Genomic DNA, 24,554 nt, shown 5'->3' with positions numbered 1-24,554 from the left:
CATGTCAAACTCTTGAGGTCTACTGCAATTTCTGGTGTGTACGTAATTGACAACTGTCGATTTGTAATGAAAGTTATATTACAACACCACCCCGGAACTAATTTCAATCGCAGTTTCTTGACGGTCGGAAATACTTTGCCCACCCAGATATTTGACTATTATACTATACCCACAATACTGTTTATTTTCTGCATACTACGCATCGTGTGAACACGGCAAGTCTCTGGGCTAGTAAAGAGTATGTGGTCACCACTTCTCGGTTTATATCAGTTCATACACATATGTACATTAAATGTCGACACTTGGCGTTATATTGCACCGAGTACCTGACCATATGGCCATCCACACTTATAGATTCATTCATTCGAAGGGCATTGTAACCTAATTGGAAAACTAATCACGCAAGTGAAAAATGGCCAGCCGTATTCTAGTTCCACCTCTCGTAAAAGTAGGACGTTTTTGACGAGTGTGTTGTGACAATATCGATTTAATACTAGTAATGTAACTTTAAATGTGACGTCATCTTTACTCATATCCATAATGTGCGACATCATGTGTTGAGATTTTTTTCCTGAAGTGCCTACATAGTCAGAAAATCAACGAAGAGCATTCAATCATACAGAAAATGCTGTATTTCAAAATGAAGTAATAAAGATGTTAGTTTATTGCGTGTAAAGGTTGTCGAACTGCGAAGTAGAACTCGCTCTAGAACATACCACATACTTACGCTGAGTACACACATACGCAAACGTTTGGCGACATGTACTCAGTGCAGTATTTATGAACAAAATGTTCCTTTTTAATTATTTAAATGATCTTTTAGGTTTATTTGTTCATCGGTGGGTACAGCTGTATGTATCATGGAGTATATATAAACTAGAAGGTAGTTTATCTGATGGCAATAAACCTTGTGTATTTTTCATAAATCGGATTTCCATTTGTGACGAAAATATATCATGCTGTGTAATCAGTGTCATAGGTTCAATTGCATGTTGAGTAGAATGGCACAGTTTACTCTCTCTCTGGGCTAGGGTGTAAAGAGAATAACAATATTTATGATATTTTGGTGGCAATAAGTATGGAACTATATATAGCACTTTCTACCATCCAACACTATGACCCTTTACATCAACATGGTTATATAGTTTTGACTACTGGCTAGAGATATATATAGACAAAGTCAGCTTGTCTAGAACTAGTTTGAAATTTTATTTTGTCCAATTTTCCGTTAATAGCGTTTCCAAGAAAGACACACCAGTCTTTCTTACCTAGTTCCTTCGAAATATTGATATATGTGTTTATCTTTATATACTAGTAATATACTTGTGATGGTGTATTCTCTTAAACATTGATAAAGGCATTACAAGCGTTCAACCTCAACAGGGCAATAACATGATAAATGCCAGAAAGTGGGTTACAAAGAGTCACTCTAAGCTGGGCCAACTTGTGCTCTTTGATACTATCAGTTCATAGGTATTCAATGTGTTGGATATCAATAAAGTCATGAGAATTGATCGAAAAAGCGACTGAGAATTTGGAACTCGAGAGTGTCTTCGGCCGTGTGGGGTCGGTGTTTTTTTTAATCGATTCTGAAACATGGTCATCCTTGTTTTTGCAGCGAGATGGGTCAGAGGCATTTCGTTTTCAAACGCAGCAATCAAGAGTCTTTACGGCATCGTTACGATTTACATGGTTTAGTTTAAGAGACCACATCCCGGAGGGAAGAAAAATAGAATGTATATGTATCTTTTAAAAAAAGAGAAAAGGAAAAACATTCTGATGAATAACATGTACAGTCTTCACACATATCACATCTCGGTCTCTTCGCTGATACTCCCGTGCATGCAGGGGGTTCCCCGGTTTCCCTGTCAGTGGAAAGAGGGCGTCCTATTTCCTGTTTATTGAGAGAAAAGATGGCGTCGGCGGTGGATCGAGACCATCCACCTCTCTCGTCAAGATCGTTTGAAAATGACGACAGCTCACCAACAATTTTACCATGGGATAGGTTTTCGAACTGGTTACACTGTGTGTGTGTCGTTACCTTTGATTTGGAGTTGGGACAAGCTATGGAGGTAATTACTTGTACCGTATGTCTCTTTCCCACCGGAACAGACTCCCCATCCTCCGTCAACCACGATTTCAAGTTGACACGTACTCGAGTCGAGATTTCTTTTGTTGTTGACGGTCTCCTCCTGGTAAATGGACATCTCATGATCGTGTCCAAGTACGATGTAGTTTTTAACTTCCCACCACTTTAGTTGCGGTCCTGAATTAATGTTTAGAGCGAGTCCATTTCTGTTGATAGTGAGCCGAGCGGAAATTCTTTGTGATGAAACGAAAAGGCCACGGCTTATCATTGCTGTCAAATGACCGGCCGGCACACTGCTATCAGCTCATTCTCCCAGATATCATACCGTTTGTTTTGTTGAAATATTTGAAAAGAGGAAGGAATACGTATTTTATACACAAATACATAATCTAATTTGATAAGCCGTGTGATATTGACAGATTCTAACAGCTGTCGATGTAAAAATTGTAATTCGACCACGAATCCTTGAAGTTGATAGATGCACACAATATAACCGTACTACATCCATGGTATAACATAAAAGTACGCGAACAAATCAGCATTATATACCGTCTTCGCCATGAAAGGACAAATTTGGACAATTTGCTCATTGTTTATCCCGATAGTTGTTTTGATAAAGTAATTGTTATTTGACCTTTGAATCTTCAAATGTAATATGGTATTTTGCTCAAGGTCACTTTTCACTAGTACATACAGTCAACAAAGTGACAGACAGACAGGGTGAATGTCACATGGTGTATACACATGTAATATGCCCCCATGGTATGACAACGATATCAAGTTCCTGTCAATAATAATATTTTTTTTCAGGTAGAAGTGACTTTACAACCAGGTGTCAAACTTTACACATGGAATTAATTAGATAATGTGTAATCAACAATTGTTAGTCTAACATGATACAATAGTAAAAAGTCTCATAGTATGTAGCATAGATTAACATGACTACTTCTACTTGACATTTTATGCCCAAAACATTGTTGTATAAACATACTCAAATCGATAAGTCAAGTGTTTCTCTTGTTTTTGTTGAAAATATCGTAGCCTTACGTTTGTTTTGTGTCATTCTTTGAAGCAATATACTAAATTGTTATATATTATTATTATATAATTATATATATAGTTACATGTACATATTACATCTCAGAGATCTCTGATTAGAAAGGTTGTTTCATAACCAAATTCATGTTCTAACCCCCCCCCCCCCAAAAAAAAAAAAAAAAAAAAAAAATTGGAATATGAATTCTATTTATACTATAAAGCCATATACTGTGATTACAAAGAATCAAAATGCTGTCAATTTCAAAACAACAACAACAACAACAACAACAACAACAACAACAACAACAACTACTACTACTACTACTTACATTATTTTAAGCAGCCATGTCATCAGTGTGATATGATAAAAATGTTTTCTGATGAGTAAAATATGATATTTGTCTAACTTGAATAAAGTAGATGAATCACGTATGGAAAATATCAAAATATAATTTTGAAATTTGATGTTTTGTCCACTTAAACGTCTGTGATATCAAGTTACGACTGCATTAAAATGTTCAGTGAAGTGGAAATTTTAGAATGTACATTTGTACATGTACCTATTTTCTTATATTAAGTATATTAACTTACCGTACATAATTGATGCATGCAATGTTTGAGTTTCTCATATTACTTTGAAATGTCTGTGTTCACAGTCAATTAATTGCTTTAAGGATGGAATCCAATATCCAATCCCTTCAAAATAAATGGAAGCAAAATGCTTTTTAGTTTTTAAAGCTGAATATAGTGGGTTAGTCTCTGCTGAAATGACTTTCCGATGAAATGAAATGAAATATTCCAAAAATGTGACCAATATGATATGAAGTTAATGAGGAATTTTCTGAAATGTCAAGTAGTAAATGTCTATTCAGGGTCTAATTAGTAAAACTGGATATGAGTCAGTGATAAATGCTGGGAGATTGTATGTCATTGTATTACTGTTATCAATTGTCGATGATTTGTTGGTTGTTATCAGAGTGCTACTAGTTCTGCCTCAGGATACTGATATAAGAAGGGTTTTGAATTCAAGAAGAAGTTGTAGATTTTATTACTAAACTGTTGATGAATTCTCACCCGTTGATTTTTTTTGTTTTGTTTTTGCAGGTTATTTATCCAGGACATGTTAAGCTTTCTGAAAAAGAGGTGAGTTTGATACTTTTATAAAGTTATGGTAATGTCACCACCAGGCTTGTGAGAACTAGGCTTGTGTACCTTGTGCATAGAGAATGTGTATGTATAATTTTGGTTTGTGCATTTTCAAAGACAGACTTTGATTTTTTTTGTGTGAAGTGCTTCTGAACAATTAGTTTTTTAGATTTTGGCACTATACAAATTTGTATTTAAACTTTTTTTTTATCTATGTCAGTAGAAGTCATTTGTATCAGCCATGATATTGTGTACTGTAGGTTGTCACTGCTGAATGGTGGTAAAACAAATATTAGAGATGATTAGAGACATTAGGCCCTTTCCCATGTGGAATTATTAATCAGTTTGAAATCAAATTGAAGTTGAGTCTCCTGTCACCACATGCACTGAAACCATTTTGAACCAATTTAATTGAATCAGTTTAATTTAATCAGTTTGTGACCACCTCGGGGTAGTTTCAAAATAATGAAAATTATTCAAAGTAAACCATACAAATCAAAAGTGAATCAATTCATATCTTTGCTCAGTTTTCTCTTTGGGATAGAAACTGGTTTTGAACTGATTGAATAAAATATTTTCAGTTTGAATTGTTTTTACATCGATTCAGGTGGGGACAGAGTATATCTAGAAATAGTGATATTCAATGAGTATTTCTTTTGTATTTTCCATTTTACATGTACGGTTTGGTCAAATCTACCTGAATCTCCCCTGTTTTTGTTACCATGGTTCCCTTGACATTAAAACAAGATATAGAAATGTGTACAATATTACCAGATTGCTCCCTTTCACTGTTACTAGCATTTCAAAACCTCAACAAAAATCATTGAGACTTATTTTAATAGAGACTTGCTGGGTCTATTTTTAAATCCAGACCTTGGTGTCAAGTTAACACCTGTGTCCCTGTCCCTCACAGACATATTTCCATGAGACAGCTGATAGGATGAAGGACGTTTGTCACACACCAGTGAAAGTAGTGTAATTCTAGTGATTCATGTAGTGGTGAAAAGTCACTGTGGGGATAGCCTACCTAAAATCCATGCGAATTGTGATTTTAGATTTTGCTTTGGAAAATTAGGATGTTAGATTTTGCTTTGAAAAATTAGGATTTTAGATTTTCCTTTCCAAAAGCAAAAATCTAAAATACCAATCCACATGGATTCCAGGCTTTTGTGGGGAATGTTTGGAAAGTTGTACACATCTCAGAAAAATTATAATAATTGTTGAAAATAATGGTGCATGTCTTCGAAAATTAAACAATCTTGTAGAATTTGAAAAAAAATCTATAAAGTTGTCTATACTATAGAGTTTTGAATGTTATGTACCAATGATAAGAAGCATTCAATTCAATAGGGTAACTTTATCTATCCCAAAAGGGCAGTTCGGTAAATGTACCATAAATAAATGTATCTCTATGTTCATTTGTATGTGTTTGTCTATTTGTGGATGTGCTATGCTGTACATAATTTTATGATAGTAGTATTCATATATGTTAATTTCCCTCCAGAAAAATAGTGACTGCTTACAACAACAACAACAACAACAACAACAACAACAACAACAACAACAACAACAACAACAAGAAGTAAATATTTATTTTGACACATTAGTATTTCTCTTTTTTCTCCTTTCAGAAAATGAATATATGTTACCTGTCATTTCCTGATTCCAATTCAGGTGAGACGATGAATTCATCTGTATGCTGTATGTGTAATTTGATGTGGTTGGTAATCTTACTACATGGCTCAATAGCTTTGCATTCTGATTACCCTATTCCCTAACATCCTTTGGTATATATGAATTACCTCATTCCATAACCTCCATTGTTACATTGTGTATTAAAATACAAGTATTGTATTATATTGTACTTTGAAGTTTACATGCGTCAGTACCAAATATTACTATTGTAAGGCAATGTTTGTTTGCTTGTTTGTTCAAGTTGCTATTTTCTCACAGTCATGAGTTGGGAATCAATATTTGACACGTAAAACCCAAATCGAGCTATGCTATGGCACGATGTATTTATCCATTATTTTGCAGTTCAGTTGTAGTTTGTATTTTGTTGGCTTTGTGCAACATGTGTGGACCTTTAGGAATTTTCTTAGAATTGTAAAAAGTACTTGATAAAAAAGTCAGTGAGTAAATAGATATATGAATAAATAGACATAGTCTTTTGTGACATCATCAGTATAAACTTTAAAAGTTGAAAATATACTCTTCACATTTGTTAATTATGTTCTACATTTTTCTCAGCAATGAGAATTACACTGGTTGATGTAGTTGTCTCCTTTTGAACAAAATGTTGGTGTTTTTTGTGAAGTTTGTCTTCCGCGACTGTCATCGTTTGGTATATTTCATCAGCCCACACTAATTACCATGTAGTCTAAGAACTACCTAGTGTACTGTGAAATCAATCATTAATACAGGGAACTTCATGTATGCAAATGATATGCTGATTTAGTTCATCTCATGTGACTTGTTGTGGACCAATCACAGGGTTCTGTGAGATTGCAATCTGTTGTAAATTAACCACCTAGTTTTATCTGTGGAACTAAAACCTAAAACTTTGATGGTATGATTTCCTTTGAGAGGCAATGCCATTAATATTTACATTAGGGTTGTCATATGTTGCCATAAATTAATGTAAATATGAAAATATTGCAAGCTTTCAAAGTAAACTTTAAGTATAAAATTAACAGCAGATGGTTTGTCATATACTATCATAGATACAAAAACTAAAACTTTAGAACAGAAAAGCCATATTGTTTGTAATGACACTGATAGTCATAATTTTAAATGGTGCAAACTTATGTGTGGCATTATATTTACTAACTGGGTAGTACAAAGTCGTAAAATGTAGTAATAAACTTGACTGCATTCATTTAACAGAAAAACATAATTGAGAGTGCCGGTACCATAAAAATATTACTATTAAATGTAAAACTAACTTAACAGTCATAAACAAATCCCGTACTAACTAGATAATAAAGACAGATACAGTAAAGATCACTTATCTTTTAATATCAATGACAACTATAAAGAATGTAAGTTGGACTTGTTTTTGTTGGTTAAATAGTCATAAAGATGTAATTTGAAACATTTATTTTGCTGTATATTTACTAATTGGGTGGTACTGTGGTAATGAACTTGACTGTCAAAAGGAAATCTAGAGTGCAGGTACCATAAAAAAATATTACCATAAAACTACCATAAAAGACTACTAACTGTACAGTGCTGTATAATACAAACATGAAATAAAGACCACATTATCAAAGATGACTGGCGATGTTAGAAACCTTTTGATATTAACTGATATAGAACACGTAAATGAGACCTGTTCCTGTTTTGTTGGTTATCCTTGAAATTTAATGAAATGTAATAAGAGAAGTACGATGAATTCAGATTGATTGAGTCTTAGTGTTAGTGGATAATGTTAGACATTTTTAGTATGAAAATTTCTACTCATAGTCAAAAAATTTCTTGGAAGCAAATCTCAAATTGTCACTGACATCTCATCAGCATTGTCAGAGGTTTACTATGATTGACTATTGTCATGTGTCTCGCAAGCAAAAATTTAGGACTTGATTACAAAAATTTGTTTGACTGTGTGAGTCGAATTTTCATTACTAAGTATGAACCTAGAGTCTATGAACATTCATTCTCGCAATGTTAGGTGTGTTCTTATTCAAACAAGATTTGTGAAAAAATAACATGTTGACATGAAATACTGGCTGCCTGTATTTCTATTGTTAGCCATGTTTACTTAAAAAAAATATGACACCTGTGTGCAAAATAAAAAGATATCCCACACAAATTTCTGGTTTTATAAATGAAAGTCTCTTAGTCTGATAATTAGTTTTGATTTGACTTAGAGATTAATAATAAACATTTTTTTTTTGATTTTTAGTTATTAAAAATGTCAAAATACATAACTGTTTTTTTCATTGTAATATCAACATTGTACATTTCAGGGTGTATGGGTGACACACAGTTTAACTTCCGTATCAGACAGCATATGTCAGCTGTTAATAGAAAATCAGCAACTCTCAGTACCAGAAATGCCTATGAAAGAAGACCAATAATGCTACAGGTAAATAAATAAAGGATTAGTTCTCCTTTCAATTCAAAGTAGATTATATAAAGGTGAATTTTACTGTGATCAGATGAAAAGATAACCCAGTTGTAAATGTAGAAGTAAACTGACAATATATTTGGTAATTAGCAAGTCTGGTAATTGTTTATTATCACGTGTGAGTACAATGCATGAAATGATGAAACTCAGTCTGCTTGTCACAGCTTGGAGGTGATGTGAGCAGTGAAGGGAAAATATCTGTTATGAGTATGATATTTGAAATACAAGAATAATAAATGATGTCAGTTTGCTGTGTACTAATAATAAAAAGTTAGGTCTCAGATTTGGAATATTTGTGTATTTGAATTACAGACAACATTCAGTTTTGATGTCAGGATTTCTAAATATTAGTTTTGGCATTTACTAAAGGAATCTGAAAATTTAACTGATCACTGTTCAGTATGTGAATGTAGGAATGTTCTTACGTGAACAGTGAAAGTAGAAATGGATGTCAGTGCTATAATGAATAATATTGTTGTGCATGAATGAATAAACATGTTATTTGAGAAATGCGTACACTTTTACAGAAAATTTGAAGTAAAATGTTGTACATGTTTAATAAAAAAAGTACACATTTTGTTCTTGCCTTCAATTTTCCAGACAATTTGAAGATAAATGTTGCACAATTTTATACACATACATGTTGATTACAAGTACCTACAAATTTTCAGAAGTTATCACGTAAACAGTTTTGATATAAAGTTCAAATACAAGTCATTTTTTCCTCAGACTCAATGTGTCACAGAGTTAAAAATGTGTAACTTTTTTAAATGGAAATATTTTTTAAGCCATTTTGCCTCAAGTGGTAAATATTAAGAAGGCGTTGTTCTAATTACACATACAATGGTACATGTAGTTGTAGAGTTAACGGTTGTACTGGTTTTGGAATTTCTTCCAGGGTGAAAATGCATATTATCATGGTTTTGTTTATTTTCGACAAGTAAGGGACAAAACGTCAAGGCGAGGATATTTTCAAAAGGTGGGTCATCCGTAAATTTAATTTTCGGATTTTGATTTTGTGAAAAGAATTTTTATGGCTAACTTAATTGAATAGACCATGTAAGCATTTTACACTGTGAACATTTTATTACCATCAAGGTCTTTATTTATGATCAACAAAGACCGTATGTCGTACATAGCCATAAAAGTGAGATGGTTTATTACTGTGATAGAATGAAAAACCTATTTTTCATTGCTGACTATCCGGTAAATATTTCGGCTCACGCAATGCAAAAATACAATAGTCTATAAAGTGAAATTAATATACTGGACAGTATGTTTGTTTGTTATTACCGATATGTGGTGTATGTAAACCAAGGCTGACTTACGTACAGGGTGTGATAAACCTTGGGGTGTAAAGACCATATGGAAGAACTCCCACACACTGTAAAGCAGGCTTTGTATATCATTCTGCAATATTAGAAATGAGTACGTCAAAATATCATTTTACAGTAACTTTATGATGCTGAAGGTGTGGTTCATTAAGTTCCTCCATACAAACTGACATCACTGTAGTTGGACCATAGATTGTAGAGTCTGTGGTGGGACTGAGAGTCTAGTTTCATATCAAAAACCTTCCATAGTTTGAATGTGAATAGCTGTTGATTCTAAAAACCTCAATTTGGTGGAATTATAGATGCATACCAATATATATTTTTGAATGAACTTGTGAATGTGTGATACCCCAAATTTTAACTTGGTGAAGTAATATTATATGTGTTAACATGACAATATTTCTTTGAAGTAATCTGTAAATGCATAGTGGCTATCAGAACTCCAAACCTTGGTGTTCATGTATGTAGGTTGAATAAAAGGATAACTTGTGTGTGCTCAAAGACATCCTGAGAATTACTTAATTAGCACTGGAAGACTATTGTTCCCTAAACATTCACATATGATGTAAAACATATGTGTACTGAAATATTTCCTGAGAGTAAAGCAGTCGTTGACATCACAAATATAGAGTAACTACACATGTATTCTGTATCCAGAGAAAATTAAATGCATCATTAACCACTGTACAGTGTACGTGTAAACTGTCAATATGAAAGAATCAAAATATTTTTGCCAACAAGATCAGTATTTGTAGTGTACCAAAATAAATTGTAAATAGATTGACGTAAGAGATCTGTATATATGTGTTTTATCTCATGATATGTATGTGTTTTATCTTCCTACTTGTCACCAGGATTTCATTTTGTGATAATTTTATATTCCCACTTACAAAATAATTATAGTATATATTAAAGTGAAATGTGCCTCGGAAATAAAATGTTTAAACTTTTGCTGCTACTTTGTTCAAAAAACTTCAACACATTCTTAGTTGAAATCAAGAAAAAGATCAGGAGTTACTATGCAAAGTTTTGAAAGAGAGAAGTCAAAATGTAATCAAAATTTAGTCATTTTAGAATCCAATATGGCCGCCGAATACTACTAAGAAAGAATAAATTAGCATAAATTAGGATAAATTAATGGTTGCCTGTGTATAAACCCATACCCTAGGGTTTGCTCTGTCTTGTGTCACCCAGCTAGGGGTTAAAGACGGTCAAGTACAGTATACCTGGTAACTCTGCTGGAAAATCTTTTGATCTCCTTGAAAACAAGACAGTGGACTCTGTGATTTCTTTTAATATTTCCAAAGGATGAGAAGCAAGCTTCCATAATGTCAGTGTTTGGAGAAATTTTAAGAACATTTGATTTGCGGTGAAATTTGTCCCAGCAGAACATTCTACCTAAACCATAGTGTAGGGTCTAAAACTAGTAAAACTAGTAACTGCCTAAACTAGTATATATTTTACTATTTATCATATTGCATGGAATAGTAGGATTGTCAATGTATGAGTTACTAATTTTGTTGTTAGTTGATCTCGACATTGTTTATAGAAAGGATTTCAAAATTATGACCAACGTATTGTTTCAAAGATGGTAAACATAGTCTGAATATTTAGTACTATACATACCTGGGTGAACAAATGCAGTCCCTTGTAAACGTACAGTGAAGTGTATTCTGGTAGTCAAATTATGAGATTTATAAACTCCATATTGAAAAGAGTCAAACCTATAATACCTTCTCATTCATATTACACTTGAATGTTTGCAGTGAAGTTGGGAAATATTTCAGATATTTTCTTTCCAGAAGATAATCAGTTGTCTACTGGGCAAAGTCACAGTGATGAATTATATAGATGTATGTGTCATGCTGACTCACACAGTCTGTATAGAAGATAGAAGTCACACACAGATCTGATAATTACTAATGGACTTTCTCTTTTCATTTCTTGTTATCTTCAGTCTGTAGTGTTGATAACCAAGGTGCCATACATCAAGTTATTTGCTCAGTTGGTTGAAATTATTGCACCAGAGTACTTTGACAATGGTGAACCGTGTCTTGAAGCTGGTAAGTAGAGTTTCACTATGGGAATGACTCAGTGATGAGTTGTTGGGGAAGATTGATGGGTTTTTTGTTTTCCTCCATTGTTCACACAGATTGTGTTATTTTATTTGAATACCTGACACTATATTATTTGCATTATTTCACTGTGTTTGGAATTACATGTTATAACATTTCTTGTTCTCTTTGATTATAATGACCATTCATTCAATAAGTCACTATTTATGTAATCAGATCTCAGTGTCAGAAAAATCAGAAAGAAACATTTGCAGTAATGGAAACAAAAGCTGAAAAAATTAGATGCCCATCAGTCAACCCGATCTTAAATAAATATGTAAACATGAATAGTATTTGTACATGTTCAAGACAATCTCCTATTTCTGTATTTGATTTTTTTGAATACTTTGTTACAAAAATTCATTATATGCTAATATAAGTACTGGTAATACCATATTCTCAGATAACTAGCTTACATATAGGGGTATTTGACAGTCCCTCTGAATAGAATACTAAGTACATAAGCTTTGCTGTAGTGAGAGTTGATGATAGTGTGATTTATGATAGCAAGGGATGGGTTGATTGATGCCGTAGTGAATGGCAAACTGCACTGCTGTATACTGTAATATGTCTTCATTGTCATGGCAATGTGACAGTGTAAATTTATTGTGAGGGATAACGAGTGAAACTACCGTATAATTGCAAGTACACTTACTGAATACATAATATGAATTGAATTATGTAATTCGTAATTCAAGTATAAATGATTGACAGGGTGAAAATAGTAGATGACTCACATACTTAGTTACAGTTTGAATATTGGCTCATCTCTATGCTGCACATACAAGAAGGAAAATTATGAGCAGTTCAAATACAAAATGTGAATTCCAAGAAATTGGATACTCAACTATTAATGTGTACTTGTACAACGAATTAGATGTGTCAGATTTGCTGAAGTGCCATGGTGTAATTACCTAAAGCGTTTTTTTCATTATCAATTCAAAAATGTAATTTTTCTTGAATATCAATCAATCAATCAATCAATCAATCAATCAATCAATCAATCAATCAATCAGTCAATCAATCAATCAATCAATCAATCAATCAATCTTAAAACCAACCAACCAATCAACCAACCAACCAACCAACCAACCAACCAACCAACCAACCAACCAACTAACCAACCAATCAATCAATCAGTCAATCAATCATAAAATTTATAGAGCATCTGTATGATCCAATAGGAAGTAGAGTTCAGAGACACTGTACAGCTATATACTGAAAGCTTTTCATGAATAAGTATATTTTAAGATTCTTCCTTGAAGGCATGTAATGTTATTATCCTAGGTTTATCTCAACACATCTTTTTGAAATGTTGTTTGCTACATGTATTTGTGTCTCTTCCACCAGTGTCAGTCAATGGAATGTTTGTGATGTGTTTTCTCCACTGTAGCTTGTCATGACATCGATCAGTGGCCAGCACCAACACCAGGGGAAACATTACATTTACCAACAATGGGTGTTGTACTTCAGGTTAGGATACCCGCTAAACAAGAAAAGTCATCTCAATCACAGCCTAAAAAAGCACTATTGGTGAGTCCTGCAGTGATGTATAATATATTCTTCTGTTATGGCACTTACACTTATAATGGGGTGGGTTGAGGGTGGGGTGGGGTGGGGTGGGGATGGGGGGGGGGGATGGGGTGGGCGTTGGCATAGTAAGAGGTTAAGCTGATATTCTTTCATATATGGTTGTTTTCTCATGTTTATTAGTTTTCATATGGCACTATTTACTGTTCAAGTTGTGCAAAAGATGTCATCAAAGACATCTGCCTGAATTTTCATTTCAATATTATGCCATTATGCCATTTCATTCACCTGGTAGTGTGCCCTCTATCATCGTTGTTTGTATAATGACCAAATTTCTCTGTTTCATTTCATTTTCAGTCACCTGGTAGTGCGCCCCCTATCATCATTCCATCAGTCAATGAAGTAGAAGTATTCAGATGGTTCCAGCCAGTTTTACCTCATATACAGCTTCTATGGGAGCTTGTCATCACAAATGAAGTAAGAATTTGAGAGATCATATCTGGAGTTTCTTTGACATTTGTCAGTATGTGGACATTTTGATATGCAGTATGAATTGGCACATGATTTTGTTGTTTTGCAAAATGTTAACATATTGACATTCATCTTTGGTCCTGTTCTGATAATCGCATCTTTACTGTATATTACAGCCTATTGTCGTCATGGCGCCCTCACCTACGATCTGTTCAGACACAGTGCAGGCACTGGTCAGTATGTTGTCACCATTAAAGTACACATCGGATTACAGACCTTACTTTACAATACATGACAGTGAATTTAAAGAGTATACTACAAGAACACAAGCACCGTAAGTACTAAACTACGTTTATAAAGTATAGATAGTGATACTATCATTTGCAGCTAATTGTCAACCAACCGTATCATAAGTGTACATCTCTGTATTACCAGAGTTTTGTTTTTTTGACAAAATATTGAAAGACTTGACTAGTACTAAATAAGGTATGATTGACTTGTATTAATATATCATTTGCATCTAACTAATGTAATACACCAATGGTACATATTTTTAAAACACCTTCCACTAAGAATATAGTGATCACATTACTGTTCAATTATTACCCTTGGCATATGCACTCAGTTAGGAATATAGTAGACCAATATTGGCACAATGATGTAGATATTGTCCTCAACTCCTTCGGCAGCATACAGTCCATTGCAGCCTCCGCCAGTGCACACTATTAAATCCTTCATATAGCAACCTCTGTCCTATCAAATCCCCATTTATACAGCTAAGTTGACTGTAAAAAGAATATTGTGGAAATTAAAATGCTTATGATATATACTGTTTCCAGTCTCTCTTCTCTTGGATATGAAATATTAGACTGTATTCCATTTATCTATTTTGAATTCATGTGTAGACATTGTACATGTACAATTCATGGTGAAATGAATGTTTCATTATATTTTATGTTTTCCGTTATCAGGCCTTCAGTTGTACTTGGAGTTACCAATCCATTCTTTGCCAAGACACTTCAACACTGGCCACATATCATTAGGATAGGTGACATGGGTCCAGTTGGTAAGTCTCTTCTCACATTGCATTTTGTGATGTGTGTATCTACAACAGAAATACTAGTAACGGTGTTGGTGATTGAAAACCACTGACCTGTGTACATAGTGTTTGTATGAGGAATAGACTGCTGTCTGTGTTATGGTATATATGTAAACAGTGCCATCCTATGACACAAGCTATGACACTGTACAGTACCGACAATATGAATGCAACGTTTTGCTCTTAGATAACAACAAAATTTAGCACTACAGAAACAAAGACACCCCATTTGTTTCAAGCTTTGGTACCAGTACAGGGAATACTATTATTTGATGTCAGACAAATGTGCCATTTACAGAAATATACCATTATGAAACTGTACTTATTTGATTGGATGAATGAAGTCAATAATACTCTTTTGAAAAAAAATTGTTGTCGGGGTCAATGATAAGTTTCTTGTTATGTCATATGTATTTGTAACGTTGCGTCTTTTGATTTAACATTTTTCTGTGTATGTAATAATTCAAATCATCTGTAAGTCTAACTAATCACATTTTTGTGGAAAGTAAGTGATCCAGAGTGCACCAGAATTAATACACGGTCTTAAATGTCGTCGGCATTGTCAGTATTTTTTCCGTAAGTTATATGAAGTAAATAAGTGTTAGTAATGTTTTGGCACATGCACAAAAACTTGTGGAATATTTGTCACCGCAGATTATGGAGTTCTGTACATGTAACTATGTAGTAGTCTCATTTTACTAGCACATTCATAGAACTAAATAGCATGATGATAGAGTGCCATTACCACTATACCAGTATCTACGGCCATAGAAGTAGATACTGTGTATATTTCAAGATGATAACAGAGTCAACATACGTTGTTCAGAAAAGGAACACAGACAATATATTTTTAAAGAGATATTGACTTCTTACCAGTTTGTGAGGTGCCCAAAAAATAGAAAGAGATCATTTCACTGAGAAGTCATTGTTCATATCACTAAAGACACTTTCCATAAATCATTCATTGATTGAGAGGACAATGTATTACAGATTGTAACATAAACAAGTGATGACAAGAAATGGAACTTTGTGATTTTTCAAACAAAATGCTTCGTACTTTTCAAAAACGTTTTTCTCATTTTATTCTGTCAAAACAAATTGTGAAATGACAAGTGGTGTATGATAGCTTGGAGTTTACATTTTTATTGGGGTGGTGTAGAGGTGGGGGGGAGAGGAATTTTTAAAGTTGCAATCATTTTGCACTGTTTGTACTAACAAAGTTAACACTGATGTCAGCTACATACATGTATTATATATAGTATGATAATCTAACAAACCCTGCTATTATCAGAATAAACTTTCTCTGTGAAACTGCTGGTGGCTCAAGCAAGTCTGTGAAAGCATTTAAACAAACTAATCTTGCAATACATTTATGCTAAATTGTAGAAAGATTTCAATAATATATCTGAAAGAGTCTGCAAAAAAACTACCTCAGTGCTGCATCTATATCACGTTTGTGTAACTCTCTCTCATCTCATCGTGCACTTTGCTAATGGACTTCTTTCCCCATTTGTTTTATTCACTGTAGACAAAAGTTCATGGAAGAAAAAGAAATCTAGTAATATAAAAACACTAGAATCCAAACCAGGTGGGCTTGCATTGCATTATTTCACCTTTCACCTTTCTATAGCACTTCTCACTAACACCATTTTCCTATTGTGTAAGATAATATTTGTTTGTATCATGTTTTACTGTTTTGCTGCCATAATAAATTTTTGTTAATTCATTTTGTTGATTTTTTTTCTAATCTCAGGTGTATATACAAGGTATAAGTCTTTTTTGAATAAAGACAAGTCCATTTTGAAGAGGTTACAGAAGGTAAGAAACAAACTTGATTTCATTTGTACTTGTCTGCAGCCACAATATGCCATATTCCAGGTATCAGAAAGACAAAAGATTTTATAGTTTGGCCACTGGGGGCGCTGTTCAGAGAAAGTTTTTGGACCAGAAGTGTGGGCAATGGTAGTTGGGTATTATAGCCTCAATTTGACAAATCATCATCTCTCTGATGCCATGAGACAGCTTCACTGCCAATGGTTGTATAATGTATACAGACTCAACCAACAATCACACCTCAGAAACCACTTTTTTATATAATATAAGATATACCATGTCCCAGCTATTACAGATAAAATGTTTGCTAACATTCCTTGGTATTGATATTTCATATTTCAGGGCATTCAGAATAAGAGGCCAATTGAAGTACAAGATGCCATGTTACGGAGGCATTTGCTTGAACTCACACAGAGTTTTATGATTCCTTTAGAGAGATACGTAGCTAGTTTAATGCCTTTACAGAGGAATATCTCCCCTTGGAAGGTAAGTTTTACACCAATTAACTCTCCTTTTACTCAAAGATATAGTAGTTGATTCTTTGTGTATGTTTCCAGCTTCTGGAGCAGCCTAACATACAGGGTGATAATGATATATAGTTGAGAGAAGTGGGTATAGGTGGTTGAGAGAAGTGCGAACACGGTGGTATGGGGTTGGGAGAAATGGATTTAGGGTGGTATTGGGTTGAGAGAAGTGGGTACAGGGGGATATGGGGTTAAGGAGAGGAGGAGAATATAGTGTTCATTTCTAGATCAAGATCAAAACCAATCAAGATTAGATTCATCTTTAAATGATTCTTGTTATGAATCTTTTTACCATGTACACATCTTTGTGTCATCCTACCCAGCATCCACCAAGGCTAAAGCCATTTGATCCTGAGGAATTTGTGAGAACACTAGATCATTCTGGTCCTCAGCTGACATCAGGACTGACTGGTGATTGGATTGGTCTGTACAGGTAAAATTGAGTTCCTGTATTCAGTTCTAGTGATCTCGTAGTTCAAATTACTTCTATTATCATCAGCTATGTATTTACATGATATTGCAAAGATCTTTGACATTGAAATTTTCCTGGTGTGTTACTCATGTCATGTCATGTCATGTCATGTCAGTTGTTTTCAGGTCAGGTCAGGTCAGGTCAGTCAGGTCATGTCATGTCACGCCAGATATCTTTTATGCTCCATTGTAGTATTTACAATTGTCTTTTGCTGTTGTTGACAAAGAAGGGGTTTTCTCAAGATTTCATCACATGTAACTTATGTCACTGAAATGTCTATGTTTAATGCCTAAATACCAAGTTTGAGATCTGCCAATAGCAAGTGATAGTATGTAGGATATGACAAGGTACATCTAAATATGCAGCAAAACATATCTCCAATAACATGAAAACTGAAATACTTAATAGTATATAACTCAGCATATGCCTTTAAAAAGTGGAGAAGCAAACAACTATAAATATGTTTCTTAGATTGTTGCACTGATGTATTCACATCAAACTTTGCAATTGTAGCTTGAATTGTACATTTTTTTCTGTCAAATGTAGGCGGTTCTTCAAATCTACAAATTTTGATTGTTGGTTGAGAAGTAGGCAGCAAGAAGTGAATCAGAAGTTATCCTTACTTCATTTAGAAGCACTTTGTGATGCCGATATTATGCAGTGGGTCAAAGACAAACAAGAAGTGGAGATCGTTGACCTTATACTTAGACTCAGGGATAAACTGGTAAGTTATTTCTTGCCACTTTTTCTTGCTTTTGTCGTTGACACTTAACCAAAATTTGTTGTCAATCATCCTCTCTGCTACCCACTGTTTGAATCACTTATTTCAGTTATCCATACATAACATCTCTTCTTCCATTTTTTTATTCAAAGTAGATAAGAACTTATGTATGAAGCGCTTCCATTTTGAACATGCATAATAATATATATCATTTTAATACCTTTTTATCATGCCTTTTTTTGGGTGGATGGGGTGGGATGGGGGTGGTTGGGGGTGGTTGGGACAAATCCTCAAAAATGATGATTCATTCAATGAAATCACCTAATAGTACACTTCAACAATTGGTTTCTGTCTTGTTTAGCATAGGGCTAGCTCAGTGTAAACACTAGGCTGACACTCTTACCAGCATGTCTAGAGACTGGAAGGGTTAGAGTCTGCACCAGCACTGCATTAACACTAGGGTTAAACATGATGGACTTGTAAACCAGAAAGGGATATTTGATCTGTATTTTACTTTCAATGGTGTGTGTTTTCAAATCAACTGATATGATACTCTATACAGTGTTAATGAATGAGAGATTGCAAGGAGAGATACAGATTGTTTCAAACCACGTTGATCCAGACAACTGATGTCGGCTTGCAAGCATAACACTTTAGGTGGTTTAGAATGCATGTGCTTCAACACTATCACATGTCAGCCATTAAAACAGCCAGTGTATAAAGGCTGTCAATTCTATGCAGTGACATTATTACATGTAGTGCCCAGCAGGAATAGCTGTTCATGCTTTCCCCATGTATCCCAATAAATGAGAGATTAAAAGCAGAGATATAGATCATTTGAATTATGTACATTGTCATTATACTTCCTGTATTATGTATTACTTACAGGCAAGCGTGTCTGCCAATGAACTTCCAGTTAGGGGAGACCGAATAAAGCAACTTAAAATCCACATGGATCATGTTATATCTACTTTACCGGATGATTTACAAGCCATATTGAAGAGTAATTGATGATGGTGTATGGTTTTATCAGATGAACCAACCTGTCTGGTTTTATCAGATGAACCAACCTGTGAGCCATGTGAGAATGGATTTACTCTCTATATCTGTGCCGGAGTGATAGTTTAAAAATTTTGGATGATTGAGAATCATTCATGTGATCACTCTCAAAGTAAAACAGTGATAACAGTACTGAGTTTGTCTCTCAGTACTTTATGATGGAAACCGTACCGAAATGGTCCGTCTGCATGCAGCATTGTGTGATGGTGAATGTTTATTTTAGAATACATATACACCATCAGTTTTATTTGTTTATTTTTAAATGAATAAATGTATTTTTATTTCCTTCACTGTGAAAATGTAATATTATACTATGTTTTAAAATGAATATTGATAGAGCTTTTTATGTGAGAAACAGATTGTGAACATCAAACCTTGTTGTATCTGTTGTCATTGTTCTAAATGATATTATTTCACATATTTCCCATCAAAGTATGGACCTGAATTGAATCCAAGTGAATCAGTGTATTTTCATTTTTACTGCCATTTGTCACCTCAATTTTTTAGCGTCATTAATACCAGGAGATGTATTCTTTCTGAACAGATCTATACTTTTTGCCACACGCACAGTTATGCAAACTGGTAGTTTCAGTACTTTGAGTATACAAAGTGTAAGGGGTGATATCGGCTTCTTGAATTCCATCTGAGAAGGTTTGGTTGCCCTTTGTCTTTTGTTGAATATGTTGAAGACCATGGTTACAGATCCATTGTCTATCTTGCACCACATGGATGTGTCATGGGTGGATGATGTTACTGGGTTGACTGGTCTTACCCATCACTGCTACAGATAGCTTGACTGGTATGTTGTGGTTGAACATCCTTCCCCATCACTGCTCGGGATGGGTTGTCTGGTGTGTTGAGGGTACACCCTAGTAAACCATCATTGCTACAGATGGATGGACATTGTGAACAAAGTTGTCCACCAATTTTTATAGATAACTCGATGTGTTGTGGGTGGGTGCAGTGGCCGACCAAAGTGACAGAATGATTTGCTTGCAGTGGATGTGATGTGGACAACAGAAATCCATACAACTTCTGCAGATGAGCCAACTTTGATTTTGTGAATAAAGTTGTCCACCACTCCTTTAGAGCAGTCTACATTGGTATGTTGTGGGTAGCTAAGCTTGCAACCAATGATACAATGGATTGACAAGATAGACTTGGCTAATGAATGATTGAAGTAGGCTGTAGAATAGATAAACCTGTACCTAAGTTTAAAATATTGTATCTTGACCATATCCACCTTGGCAGCTTCTGTACTCCAACAGTCTGATTACCGTTCCAAGGTTCAAAAGGCAAACTTATTTCTTTGAATAGGTTTGTTTGGATCCTACCATTGCAACTGACTGACATTTCACTGCAATATATTGTTTGAACACATTGGTTATACGGCATGCCTTTCAGAGCATTGTATGAGATTTCTGAAAGTATGAGATCTTGTAACAGTGTAACAGTAACATACAAATGGAAGATTCAGATCCTATGCGATCTATTACTAACAATGCCCCATACTTTGAATCCAATTTATACAACAAAAACAACATTTTTATTATTAGGTGCCAGCAATTAAATTCTTTGTTTGCTGCCTCCGTGCGGGTAGGTTTGTGCGTAGATTTGGGAAAACGCAAACATGTTTCGTTTTGCTCAAAATTTCCACGAAAATATTTCATACTATTGAAAATGGAAACACTGTTTAAATATCTTTAGAATAACAACACATATTTCTAAATAGTTGTTTAAGACAATCCAATGGATTTTTATATGATGTTCACCAGTCTAGTAGATTTAGGCACAAACAGAAAATAAATCAACAGAAAAGTGAATTTTATATGACATGCTAGTATTGTGTTTTTTTTCTTCTGTGTTTGCTTTTGTCCCTGTCAGCCTGGTAGTTTTTGGGGAAATTGAAGGACGGCAAACAAAGTATTTCATTGATGGAGCCTAATAACTATTTACAAATATGAGGAACTGCTTCATATTTATTTTTTAAAGAATATGTTATGAAATTTTATCAGATTTCCTAGGTAATTATGATTAGATACACATTATTGTCGGATTACATATCCTGGTGACGGAGTGTGTGTACAACTGTAAATCACAACACGAAGTCAAACCTATGCACCTTTCTGTGTTCTTACATAGACTTGACAGTTGAGGCTGTGTAAATACATCAGGGTACAATCTCGTTTTCTTACATATTCAGAAGTTGTATCTGTTCCTTTATACAAAGTTGTCGCTTGTTTTCTCAACACTTCTTCAAACAGGAATTGTTTATGTTATTGATCAGTTTGACTGAACTTTCTTTAAATTCTGTGGGCAGCTTGGCATCATTTTGATCTTCCCATCACTCATGTCATATAATCTTGAAGTTATCTGTGGGCTTCACTTTCTTGCCATTTCTAGCCAAATGAATATAATCTACCAAAAATCTAGGTAAATCTCCTGCTTGGGAAAGGGTGAACAGCACATGTCAGTTGTAAACCATCACATTCTGACAAGAGGTTGTAATGGTTTCTTCATTCAGTTTACTACAAACTCAAGTCTTGAAAGTATTAAAAAAAGTCTCTTGAGAATGCAATAATGACATCACATTTATATTAACACTCCAGTACATCGTAGCATTAATCTAACACTGCCAGTGGTAGAATGGAATGATTTTCTAGATAAACTCATTTGACTAGATGGAGAGAAAGAGAGAGATTGGAGAAAATCAAACCCAGATAACTTCTAGACAAGTTGTGATTATCCCGTAGAAATTTCAAAGTTGAAGGGCATTTCAAGATCTGTAACTTTTGACAGCAGTAGGTCACTTCAATCAAATTGTTCAAATACTACAATTTGTTATTAGCTAAGCTTATACGTCCATGTTGACCACAGTGATTGTAATTCTTGTTACCTGATATAAAATTGTACTCCCTAGGCACATCATTTGAAATAGAATTGTACTCCCTAGGTACATCATAAAAATAACAATCATTTCATTTTTTCCATGGCTTCAGCTCCATGTCCTCTAAATGCATTACTATACGCACACACGAGAATAAGTTGGTCTACTTGTTCTATTCTGACCCTCTAGCTTAAGATAAAATCACAAGTATTGAGCATTGAAGTGGTCAGTGGCCATAACATCATTTTGTTGGCTCAGAAAATTGGTTTTGAAGAATGATGAAATCATGTCAAAATAAAAAAAAATATTTTGTTTGTGAAGTCTTGTCAGGAGGAAAGTTTCAGGCATTGTTGTCTTACAACAAAATTTAATTTGCTGTTTGACCACGATAGGTCAAACTATAAAGTGCTGCTTAAAAGAAATGTTTATCTCAAATATTACAACTATATATCCAGTTTTATTATGTAATGGTTTCTTTACAATTGTTTTGAATGATACCTGTTTTGTATATTTTTTCTCTTCCTTTTATGTGAAGATAGTTTTCCAATAAAATGAAATCTGATTTTCAGATATTTTCTAGTCCAAGAAAACATTACACACAGTTTGTTTAATTTGAATTTTATCCCAACTGTGTGGTATTTCAAAATGACAGACAAAATGTAATGTGTAATATAGTTACAGCTATTCTGTGAAAGACGAGACTAGCTGTAGGACCAAATCACTGGATAAATTACTGCTCACATGGTGAAGTTGTTTGCCAAGTTGCAATTATTTGACTAGTATGAAACCCTAGATATGCAAGCACCACTGTATCAACTTGGTGCATACATGGACTAAAAATTAGAATCCACAAATTATCATTATTCTGGATTTCAAATTATGTTTATATATCATATTTAGTGTTACATTTCATGTCAGTCTCTCATTGATATGCATAACATTATGGTTATGTCGCTATGTGCTTCAAATGTTAACATAGTCTAGTTCCTGATGTCCATGTTCTGATTTACACTATGTTAGGTGTGAAGATAATGTAGTGTAAATCGGACCACGATCATGAACTGAACCATAATGACCATCTTATCACTGGCAGTGGCAACCCTGCTGTGGCAGTGTCTTGGTATAGATTAGAGCTCAAGAAGAGAAAACTTGATGGAGAAGTATGGGTGGAGCAAATCAGAGCCCATACTGTAGTTTGATATGCAACATTGTTGCAAAAATACATTGTAAAGCATGTCAGTTAGTCTGAAAGGTCCGGCCATTGGTCGGCTTATGTAACCACTCAGTGAGAGAATGCATTATGTAAGCAGAAGGAATGCCTGGATATCTTTCAGGCTACATGTCAGTGTGTTTGAGATGGGGGTGGAGCCACAGCCATATTGTTCAACTGCACTCAGACATTTCTTCATGAAATATAGAATTGTAGCAAACGAGGGAAGAATTCTATTGGTCGACATATTGTGGATCAGTTGAGGTTGACTTGATTTCAAAGAACTGTACATTCAGCCAAACAAACCACCAATTTGCAAGTAATCTTGCTATATAAGTGTTAATTTACCCAGTGATTTAGCCATATGACTTGAAATCTTACTCAGAATACTTGTAATACATTGGATGACACTGGTACACAGTACCATACCATTGTACAGTAGTTTGTTTTTCTATGGTGCTACTTTTATTTCATTTCTTTGTTTTCCAACCATTGTCATCCATCCATTCAGTCAGTGTTTTGTATCATGAGTTTTAAAACTTATCTTATATTAATAAATTTGTCTTTTTATCTGTATATGTGTTGTTGTATCGTGTTAATTTCAATGAGTCGTCTTGTCAGGGAAGGGAAGATTTTAAAATGAATTGTTTGGTAGGCATTGTTTCTAATCACCACACAGTCAATAATGAAATAAAACGAACATTACCCAAAGGATATGAAACTAAAGGAAAGCAAATTAACACTCTAGAAAAATGACACAAAATGACAACTTTGTGCGTAAATTTAGAAATTTTATATACAGTTTAGACAATACCTTACAACACGTCATAGTAGTTTCACTCTGTGTATTTAATTCCTGAATATAATGTCACTGAACAACTTCGCCTTATATATATAT

At 34.2% G+C, this 24,554-nt stretch overlaps 1 protein-coding gene across 2 annotated transcripts; it reads left to right on the top strand.

Annotated features, from left to right (window-relative positions):
* Nucleotides 1-1,913: 1,913 nt before the first annotated feature.
* Nucleotides 1,914-24,222, top strand: LOC144441387 (protein DENND6A-like). Of its 2 annotated transcripts, XM_078130956.1 has the most exons (16): nt 1,914-2,072; nt 4,232-4,270; nt 5,905-5,947; nt 8,242-8,360; nt 9,301-9,381; nt 11,694-11,799; nt 13,244-13,383; nt 13,738-13,857; nt 14,028-14,185; nt 14,823-14,917; nt 16,479-16,538; nt 16,704-16,768; nt 17,126-17,269; nt 17,631-17,740; nt 18,326-18,503; nt 19,389-24,222. In XM_078130956.1, the coding sequence occupies exons 1-16, from the start codon at nt 1,914-1,916 to the stop codon at nt 19,509-19,511; spliced, it is 1,740 nt and encodes a 579-aa protein (XP_077987082.1). In that variant the 3' UTR covers nt 19,512-24,222. The 2 variants fall into 2 exon arrangements, with proteins under 2 accessions (XP_077987082.1, XP_077987090.1); XM_078130964.1 differs by lacking the exon at nt 16,479-16,538 and having other exon boundaries at nt 1,936-2,072.
* The last annotated feature ends 332 nt before the right edge of the window (nt 24,223-24,554 follow it).

This window comes from Glandiceps talaboti, chromosome 1, assembly GCF_964340395.1.
Source record: "Glandiceps talaboti chromosome 1, keGlaTala1.1, whole genome shotgun sequence".
In the NCBI taxonomy this organism is placed as follows: Eukaryota; Metazoa; Hemichordata; class Enteropneusta; family Spengelidae; genus Glandiceps; species Glandiceps talaboti.
The sequence above is the reverse complement of the archived record's forward strand: the minus strand, read 5'-3'. Positions and strand labels throughout refer to the sequence as shown.

Excerpts from the sequence above, each read along its gene's own strand:
- LOC144441387 (XM_078130956.1), top strand. The coding sequence starts at position 1,914 with ATGGCGTCGGCGGTGGATCGAGACCATCCACCTCTCTCGTCAAGATCG. Across the intron at positions 11,800-13,243 it reads TGAACCGTGTCTTGAAGCTG|CTTGTCATGACATCGATCAG; the intron begins GTAAGTAGAGTT and ends TCTCCACTGTAG. Across the intron at positions 14,186-14,822 it reads ACTACAAGAACACAAGCACC|GCCTTCAGTTGTACTTGGAG; the intron begins GTAAGTACTAAA and ends TTCCGTTATCAG.